Source organism: Lygodium microphyllum, chromosome 28 (genome assembly GCF_053477565.2).
Source record: "Lygodium microphyllum isolate KBCC chromosome 28, Lygodium_microphyllum_v1.1.10, whole genome shotgun sequence".
Taxonomy (NCBI): Eukaryota; Viridiplantae; Streptophyta; class Polypodiopsida; order Schizaeales; family Lygodiaceae; genus Lygodium; species Lygodium microphyllum.
Genome location: NC_141162.1, coordinates 85214179 through 85224891, shown reverse-complemented (window position 1 = coordinate 85224891; position 10713 = coordinate 85214179). Strand labels below are relative to the sequence as shown.

General features: G+C 38.0%; 1 protein-coding gene across 1 annotated transcript; it reads right to left on the bottom strand.

The window, feature by feature from the left end:
- Window positions 1-7539: 7539 nt before the first annotated feature.
- Window positions 7540-8245, bottom strand: LOC148011705 (uncharacterized). The gene is made up of 2 exons (XM_087669922.1): window positions 8070-8245; window positions 7540-7929 (listed from the first exon to the last, which is right to left on the bottom strand). The coding sequence occupies exons 1-2, from the start codon at window positions 8182-8184 to the stop codon at window positions 7739-7741; spliced, it is 306 nt and encodes a 101-aa protein (XP_087526048.1). The 5' UTR covers window positions 8185-8245; the 3' UTR covers window positions 7540-7738.
- Window positions 8246-10713: the final 2468 nt, after the last annotated feature.

Below are 10713 nucleotides of genomic sequence, written 5' to 3'. Positions count from 1 at the left end.
AAGGTGCAACAAACAAAATATAATAAGTGATAAGTCACTGGCCATGTGCATAATTGACTATACTAATTAAGGGATGCTATATCTATGACAGTTGTAGGTAGGTGTAACAAAATATAATAAGTGATAAGTTAGTGCATCCATGTAAGCATCATAATGACCATCAATGTTTTGAGTGTATACATGTGGACCCATCTAGCCAAGTGGTCCATCATCAATGTCCACATGTGTTGAGCTTGTGATCATCTCAACACTCCCCTTCAAGCTAAACTATATCTCTACAACTTGAAGTAAGCTTTGAAACTTTCAAAGCTTCTCTGCACCCAATATCTTTATAAATATATTAGCTATTTGATTCTATGCGCTGACATATACCAGGTCAATCTCTACTGTAAGTATTTTCTCTCTCACAAAGCGATAGTGCACCATTGAATGACAAGTAGACTCCCACTCTCATTCAGCCACTTGGTCAAATCTTTACTCCTTATTTGAAAGTGGAACTTGGGAGATTCCCAAATTCTCTAATATGCTATTTTATGAGGATTTAGAATACTCCACATATGTGTGCAAGTTAAATAAGGCTCTGTATGGGCTGAAGCAAGCACCAAGAACATGGTCTAACAAGATTCTAGAGTATATTGTTACTATTGGCTTTTAGAATTTTGATGTTTATCACTTAATCTATGTGATAAAGGGAAGTACATATTTGATTATTACAAGAGATAGTGACAATGCAATTGTTAAAGTTAAGGAATTTTTGAAGAAAAAGATTAAGATGAAGGATTTGGGTGATCTGACATACTTTCTTCGTATTGAGGTAAGCAGATGTGATGATGGTATATGGCTATCTCAAAGGAAATATGGCTTTGATATGTTATCTAAGTATGGTAGATAGCATGTAATCCTCTTTTAGTACTATTGGAGTAAAATGTGAAGTTGAGTGTTGACGTTGGGGATGAGATAAAAGATCCTATTATGTTTAAGAGGATAGCTAGGATTTTGATTTACATGATTATCACAAGGCTAGACTTGAGCTATGTTGTTGGCCTTGTTAATCATTTATGAAAATGCCCAGAAAGCCTCATTTAGATACAATTAGAAGCATATTGAGGTATGTGAAGTCCACTTTATATTATATACTTTTTTATGAGGCAAGTAAGGATGTATAATTGTTTGGATACAGAAATGCAAATTGGGCTGGTAGCATGTGAGACAGAAGATCTACTAGTGGATTCATGTTTTCCCTTAGTAGTGTAGTAGTTATATAGAGCATAAAAAATTAACGTGGAATTGCTTTATTGAGTATAGAGGAGGGTGAGTATAGAGATTATGGAATGGTAGGATGTGAGGTGATATGGCTGCAAAAGTTATTGAGTGATTTGGATAAACAGGGAGCGGGATTGCTTATATAATATTTAGAAAAAATTTCACCGTCAAGTAAGGGGATAAAATATTTGACCATGTGTCCAAATATTAATCACATTTTCAATTCCCAAACTTTATGAATATTTCCAAATTCTTGAATATGAGGTTATGATCGATTGGTTGCTTCATATACACATCTTCTTGCCATTCACCATGCAAAAAGGCATTCTTAGCATCCATTTGCTATAAACTCCAACATTTGGCTGTGCTCTCTAAGAAATCATGCATCTAATAATTTCCATCCTAGCAACTAGAGTGAATTTCTCTTCATAATCTATACCATATGTTTGAGCAAGTACATTATCCTAATTTTGGCCCCCAACATTAGAGAATGTTTCATGCCAAAAGGAAACTAGTTGCGACTCCATACTAATTGTTGCATACGACTACTCAACTCACTAGACAGACTATGCACTACAATTCCAACAAACTATGCTTGTGTAAGAGCAATATACCTCACTGACTTTATATATAGAGCCATGACGTAGAAGCCCATTCCCATATGCAATCACAATTATAAAAGTATACCTTCTAATAAAAACAGTACTGGGAGGCCTTCCGCATGCGAAGTAGAAAATGAACACGAAGTCTATACTCAACTTCATTGTTAAGCATGTTACAAGAGCATGAAGCAAGCATTAAAGTGGCCGAGAAAGTGGCTAGTTCACCAACATACCTTCTTACATATGGGGCGGCTCTCAGGATCCTAGAACATGCAAGAGTCCCAGCACAATCTTGCCACACTCAAAGGTCGAGCACGCAATGATCCCGCACACTAAGAAGACTAATTTCTCATAGCAAGTAGTCTGCAAGGAGCAATCTAATAGGCAGTAGCTTGGATGTAGAGAGGTGCGCATTTGGCAGGAGCTGCAACTGGAGATAACTCTTAGCTAGGGTTTCCATTTTGGCACCTTTCTCTAACCTTAGGTAGGACTCTTAGGTAGATGAAATTTTATTAAGGTATATTCTTATCCCATCCACTTATAACCTTGATTTCCCAATTCCATGTAATTCAATTTGAAAGTATGTCCATTCTATTCATTTCAATGCTTATATTCTTAGAGCATACCATAGCTCTTTCAAAAGAGGACAAAAATAGATCCTTCTAATGGAGTGTAAGTGACACTCTAGGACCCCATGAGTCATCACTAATGTAGTTGACTATGCCCCAAGAGATATAGTGAGTGAACACTATGCCTCAAGGCATTGACCTTTCTTATACCCTTAGGAGAACCTAATATGCATGCACAAAAGGGATCCTTTGGGGGAGCTTGGTAACAACTTAGCTAGTCGATTTCAAGGTGATTAATGATGTTCTTTCCAACCCCTCATCAATTTTTGAGTGCGATTACTATGTGTCATGGGCTTTAAAGGCTTTGAAGATCTCAAGTTCTTCTATATGGCAATGTTTTAAAAGCAGTACCTTGCAAGCATAGTTTTCTTTTTTTAAAGTTTAAATGCTACTCAATTCTAGTACTTAGTTGTTCATGATCGGGAAAAGCCAAGGCCTAAAGGGAATATGATATCTAACCAGATGGAAAAGAAACACCATCCTTTTTGGGTCATTCAAGTCTGCAATATCCTCATATTGGCTTGAGACTCTTGCTTGCTAGTAGCATGATCCATGAGCATTGTGGTTCAGGGAGTGTTAGAAACCCAAGGTTGCATGTCACGTGCTTTTAGTTGAGTTGAGAGTAGCTAGTAAAGGCTTGATCAACTAGTGGATTCTCTTTATTGGTCTCAATGGACAATCAATTTTCCTCTCTTTAGTCTTGCCAAGGTCTTCTAAGCTTCTATTGCTCTTCTTATAGGTGTATGGTGTAGGCCAAGATTCAAGGCAAAGGTGTGGTGATCTTGCCTAGTTGCAAGAGTATTTGAGTGGTTTTGGTCTGTTTTAATGTAGGTGGTCCCTCATTTAGTTTTATCTCTTTTTTCCCTTGGCAAGCATCCTCTCAAATCAAATGGTTTGGTCAATAGGTTTTGGAATTTGTGTCCTTCTACAGCTCATCAACCAAGAGCCATGTGTTTAAGTTCTTAAAGATACGGTTTTTCTAGAGTTTAACTAGGACTCCTTGACAATTTGTTGGTTGAAGTGAACTTGTTGTGTGCAGTGAGGAAGGGATGATGCTTTAGTATTTAAGGTCAAGGCTATGGGTTGTAGTCACTCTTCTACGATAGTGTTACCCTTCAGTGCAAAATATGGGGTGATGATAGCTAGTCACAAATGAGGTCAAGGTGCTGATAATATATTAGTTAATGAAGTGCTTGTTTGGATATGTCATGTCAAGTGAGGTGGACACCTAAGTGGACAATGGGATAGAAATGCTACAAATGTTTGCATTTCTCTAATGTAAATAAAGTGGCATCACACCAGCTAAGGGAGGTTCATGTGCATTAGCACTTAGGCCCTGGGCTTAGGCAATGGTTCTCAAGGCCAAGGTCAACATGGTCTATGCTTCATGGGAAGTGAATGAGTATGAGTGTGTGCAAAATGTGTATGGTTATAATCTCATGCATGAGCGCTTGACTAATATCTTAAGGCCATTTTGATACCTCTTTGGTAATGCACCCGTTTTGAGGATTGAAGCCTTTGATCTTAAGGCTCTTAAGCAAAGCTTGATCAAACTAATATTGGCTACTATTACGACTTGATTTTTCAAGAGATTGGATGAGCTTTTGCCCCTTGTATTACATGGGTTGCTTGCCATTTCGACATGTAAATTGAGTTGTGCCCCCTTTCTAGTGAGGAAAAAAGGGAGTTAGAAGAAAAATATAGGGAAATACCTTGATGGACTCATATTAAGGTTGATTGACTAAGGGTCTCTAGTTGCACTTGCAACTTTAAAAACCTTCTGTGTCATTTCAACTCAAGGCTAGGTCACCAAAAGTATTTGACTTTGTTGTTGGGGTCACAAAGATTGTGTTAGGCATGTACTTGACATCTTTCTTTTATTTTTATTTTTGTTATTATAATTACCTTTCAACAACTATGGTCATGCTTTTGTGTGAAACAAGTGTGAAAAGCTTAGTTGGGTGTAAGTATTATACAAATGTAAATTTCTAAACCAAGAATATTTATTTACCAGTTATACCTAACAAAATTATGAGTTCCAAGTTAACTTCATAGACTATCCATAATTCCCTAGTTAGAGGATAGTACTTGCTTGTTATGACTAGTAAAAACAAAAAGTTTCTAGTTAGGTTGATATTGTTACTAATCATACAATAACTTTCTAGATAATGTTGCTAGGTAGGGCTTCAATTTTCTAGATAGTATCTAGGAAAAGGACTTTACTAGTTAGAAGAGACTCGTGATGGCAAAATTATCTAGTTATAGCTAGAAAATTCTACATTATTCCTAGTTCTACTGTGAACTTTCTATAGAGAGTGGTTTAGAGCTTCTTGAGTATAGAGACCAAGGTAACAACTAAGATAATTATTCCAGTGACATAGTGCACACATATAAGCCTTTTATTCATTTTAGTGGTAATGCCCTTTGAGCCTCGGGGAAGCCACGATCAATTAACAAGATTCCCTAGCATACAAAATTTGTTAGCCTTATTTAAGGTTGGCAAATGCTTAAGAGTTAGAAAGCGGAAAAAGTAATGGGGGTATGGCCCAAAACTCTAAAAAGTGAAGGTGCAATAAGGACCAGGACTTCAAGAAGAGACAAACACGACCCTAAAGAAGTGAAAAAGCACATAAAGTTAGAAAAATCTAAAAATAGCTAGAATATGTCACCTAGGGCTATGTAGAAACGAAAACTAATATTAGAAACCCCCCGCCCCCTCGAACATCTAATGTAAAACCATTTTCTAGTAAACCCATTCACAACCTAACATAAAACCCCAATTGACTCACATACTTACACAAACCACACACATTTATAGAGTCACACACTAAATCCCAAAACACCCCCATCTCCCACACACATAGTTACACATAAGTTTTACACCTAATACTCACTCCACAACGTCTTAAGATCATTGGTCTTGAGCTTATTCATCTTAGGTTCACTCATCTTAAGATCACTTATCTTGAGTAAAATTATCTTGCAATCATTTGTCCTAGGTTCACTAGCCTTGATATCACTTATCTTGAGATCACTCATTCTAGGTTCACTCATCTTCAAATAACTTGACTTGAGTTCATTCATTCTAGGTTCACTCATTCTAAGATTAGTGGTCTTAAGTTCACTCGTCTTGAGTTCACTTGTACTCACACACTAGCACTTGTACACTAAGACTAGCCCCTTAGCAATTGTGCACACTAGAGATCATTTGCACTTCAATCATTCATTAGGTCATTCATCTTAGATTATTCACACTAGAGATCATTTGCACCTCAATCAAATGAGATAAATATTGCCTTGTCATTTAGTTGAAGCCTTGTCATGTGCATACTCATTCACATTTCCTTGCTTTCCTTTACTAATCCAAAACACACACACTAATGCACTAATACACCCCTCATAAATACTCTAACCTAACCACTTTACAAAGCACACTCCTTCACATTCACACATGCACTCTTACACAAACATACACACACATTAGGTCATTCATCTTAGATTATTCACACTAGAGATCATTTGCACCTCAATCAAATGAGATAAATGTTGCCTTGTCATTTAGTTGAAGCCTTGTCATGTGCATACTCATTCACATTTCCTTGCTTTCCTTTACTAATCCAAAACACACACACTGATGCACTAATACACCCCTCATACATACTCTAACCTAACCACTTTACAAAGCACACTCCCTCACATTCACACATGCACTCTTACACAAACATACACACACATAAAAACTAAACATGCACGTATACACCTACACATCACACACACTCCATAACCACATGTGCACACAAACTTCAATTCATCCACATGTACTCTTGTCTTAGTATTAATGCACACATGTTAGACTAATCACATAGCTAAGCTCAACTTACACTAGGTTAGTTACCCGATTAGTAAATTATGTACTAGGATAGTTGCCCATCTCCCATAAGTTGTGTACATATACAAGTTAGTTGCACACATACTTAGGTAGCCACACATAGATTAGTTAATGCACACATGCGTTAGTGAAATTATCTACCTAGATTAGGTAGTCCTAGGATAGTTGGGTCATAGCTAGGTTAGTGGCATGTTCTATTGGAGTTTCTTACTAGTGGTAGTATACAAGATAAGTTACACACAAAAATGCATTCACACATACACAAAAATATATTCACAACAGATAACATTTAGTCCTACACCCCACATATTGGCACAAACACATGAAATCCATTCATACACACACACACACACACACAAACAAACACATAAATGACCACATAAATACAACCCATAAACTCTACATATTATACACACCATATACACACATAATCAACTCATTCACACACTCAAACCCATTCATAATCCTAACATAAAACCCCATTGACTTACACACTCCACAAACCACACACATTAAGTCCCCAAAACCACCCCCATCTTCAACACACATAACCTAACATGTACACAATTACACACAAATTTTACACGTAATAATCACTCCACACCATCTTAGGATCCATCATCTTGAGCTTATTCATTGTAGGTTCACTCATCTTAAGATCACTTGTCTTCGATTCACTCGTCCCGAGTTTATCATTCATTCTAGGTTCACTCATCTTATCACTCGTTTTGAGTTCACTCATACTCACACACTAGCAATCCTACACTAAGACTAAAACCTTAGCAATCACGCACATTTTTACTTTCACACTAGAGAACATTTGCACCTCAATCATTCACATTAGGTCATTCGCACCTAAATCCAATGAGATGAATGTTTCCACTTACACACAAGAGATCATTTGCACCTCAATCATTCACATTAGGTCATTCACACCTAAATCGACTCATCATTTAGTTCAAGCCTTGCCACGCCATTTTAGAGAGAGAGAGATTGATTTTCTTACTTTTCGTTTCCCTAATTAAATACACTCATTATCTATTGATTCCACTATTCCTCGGAAAAGGAAAGAGATCAGCTGATAAGACTAAAGGGCAATTGAGGGAATCGTACTGCCATCATAAATATTATTGCTTCTTATTATCGTTCGACGAGTTCACGATGATGAGATGATGATGCCATCAACGTAGATCGATTACACGAAGTGAATGACGACAAGCAGCGGCGAGGCGACGGTGAGCTAGCTAGCTAGCAGGAGATGGCGGCCGTGGTGGGGAGGGTGGTGATGGTCATATTAGATGTAGATGGAGTACATATAGATCAATGATGGCAAGTGATCACAGCTAGAAAGCTAGCTAGCAAGAGGTGGTGAGGGCGGGGCAGCAAGCGCAGGGAGCGGTGTCCGAGCCAGGGGCGGTGCTGCAGCAAATGGGGAAGATGTTGAGGGGCGCGTTGTTCACGCACGCCTCGATGCAGTCAGTGGTTGCCACGTACTTGCCCGTCAGCGCATTCAGGTTGCACACCGTGCCAGTGGCCGTGCAAGCTCCTGCGTTCTCGGCCACAATATCATAGTAATTAGTATTGCTGCCCAACTGAAACTGCATGTGCAATCTCAACCAACAGTCTTGACACGATGCGTATTAAGTAAAACCAAGATAGTTATTACGTTCCCTTATGATAAATCACCTTGCACGAGCGGCAGCATCTTGATTTCGGGCAGCGCTAGCACTAGCACCACGGCAGCACACACAGTCATCCATAAACGGTTTCTTGCCAGCACTGCCAAGGTAGCTGCCGCCATGGGTACGATCGACTGAGAAATCCAGATTATGCCACAAGAGCTAACGGCGACACTAAGCAGCCTACTGCAGACAGGCAAGTATGGATCAAGTGATCGAAGCGGCTTTATATAGACCAATGGAACAGCCACGATAATTATTCATTTTATTCATTTTAACGGTAACGCCCTCTGAACCACGGGGAAGCCACGATCAATTAACAAGGATGGAATATTGGAAAACCGCTGAGGGTCGTGCAAGCTTATCTCTGATTCTCGCGTTTCAGTGGTTTGTCCGAGATTGCAGCACGAGAAACAACCAGCTTTTAGATCATATTCAAACCGAGCAAAATCCAAGGATCAACGACCGACGAAGTGGGACCAATATCAGAAGTATTATGGGTTGCGACAGAGCAGGTTTTAGAGTATTGCAGAAATCTGGGAGTCCTACGACAGAGGCAAGACGTAGGTCCAGTCGGCCTAGTCTTAATACGCCAAGTCATGGAGGCTGAAATAATCGACAATATACATCGATCCTACTTTTGTAAATCCATAGACAATTAAGTCGTTTTAAGCACGCCATCTAACAAAACAACTCGAAGTTTAATCTTGTTTACATTTGCATTTAGTTTTTGCAATACCAAATTTGTTGCATCACAATTTTTCCAAAGATGCCCCGAATTCTATCACTTGGCCGTAGTCATTTTCACAAGATTACATGCTACTCAAATTGATCGATCCAATAGGTCTTGTGGGGAATGGAGAGATTGAACCACCAACTACCGTGATAGATGAGGTTAGGATTGACAGGCTCATAACTATACTACACATAGAACCTAGAGGCATGTTGCTCCATCTTCATATCTTGCATATCATATAGGACCTCAATTAAAACACTAGCTAGACCTTTGTTGCATTACTATGTTGTCATAGAATGGATAACCTAGGTTTTTGAATATCTACCCATATTATATAGGGCATGAATTAAGACACTAGCTAGATCTTTTTTCGGAAGAATTCTGACTAGGTGTTCTAGGGTTTCACCCTCTTGTAGAGCCAACATATCCATCATATTTGTCGTTAAAGTAGCAGAGAAGAAAGTATTTGGTGCACGTTTTTGGTCTAGCAAAAAGCTTCAAGAGATGTAATGCTTGGAGATTGCTTCTGAGTAGTCCCAGATAATGATTTTATTTATCATCTCAGGTTCTATCAATAGATAGTGCTTTGTCTTTATATTGTGTAAAGGCTTTGGTAGATTTGAATCCCTTGCCTATTCTTTTTCTTCTCTTCTATCTCTTATTCTCTACTTCCTTCTCTGTCTAGTCCCCAATGGATATGACCTTTCGACTAGAACTCCTCCGACACTGCTTTATCCAACAATAGACATTACATAATTTGTGTCATTGATTCAAGAATTGAGGTGTCAAGTGATGCCTTTTACTATTGCTAGTGACATCATTTGAGCTATGTATCTCTTTGACACTTGTAGCAATACTAGAAAACTATAAATAGCTACTTAAGAGACGTTTGTTGCTTATGTATCACACATTTTAAAATTCCAATGAGATTCAGTTCATTTCTTTCTACTTGATTTTGCATCATTGAACTCCCACTCAACTCTTCCTCCACCTTCCTCTCTCTCTCTCTCTCTCTCTCTGTGTATATAATAAGGAGCATTCCCATCATGTGATATATTTTCAATAGGTATATCTACCATTGTCTTGCTCTTCATGCATTAACTTCTTAGTAGGCATGCCTTCACTGCGAGTATCCTACATATCATCAATGGATGTAGTAGTTAATGATCATGCATCCCTTTTCTACCACGTTCCTACCCATCATACAATGCATTTTTAGTAGTTATACCTTCAATTTGAGTACCATTGTCCTGTCCATCATGCAATACATTTTCAACATGCATGCCTTCACTACCACTGAGCTATAGAGACCAACCTAATAAAAGTTGTAATGGCCAAATAGCATCTTCTTTGCCTCAACCACGGCATAGCATGGAAAGAAAAAACCCCTAAATATAGAATATCTAGTATCAATAAAGAGCAAGAAAGTGTATTTTTTGTGGAAGCAAAGGAAGAGAAATTAAACATTTAGATGTGCATGATATATAAGTATAATCCACGAAAACAAAAATTTCCATAAAAAGCATATGCGCATCTTCATCAACTACTAATGGCTACCATTTTGGTTGCATGACAAAGTAGTAATGTCACCAATAATAATGCAAAATGGTAAGCAAATAAGAGAAATATGGTTTGGAAAAAGGTTAGAAGCATATGTACGACTAAAGGAGGCATCCATGCTCATGAAGGTTCAAAAGCTTCAAATTTGGATGAGAGTAGTAGAATGACATCAAGTTGTACTATCACAATTGGTTGCATCATATTTCTTGTACTTTGACTGAGTAAGCTACAATACCAAACACTTTCTTTTCCTAACATACATCTTAAAGCTATGATTGCATGCAAATGCTATGTTTGCATTCAAAAGTAATGGTAATGATGTACATACAATATATATACTATTCAAATATTGATG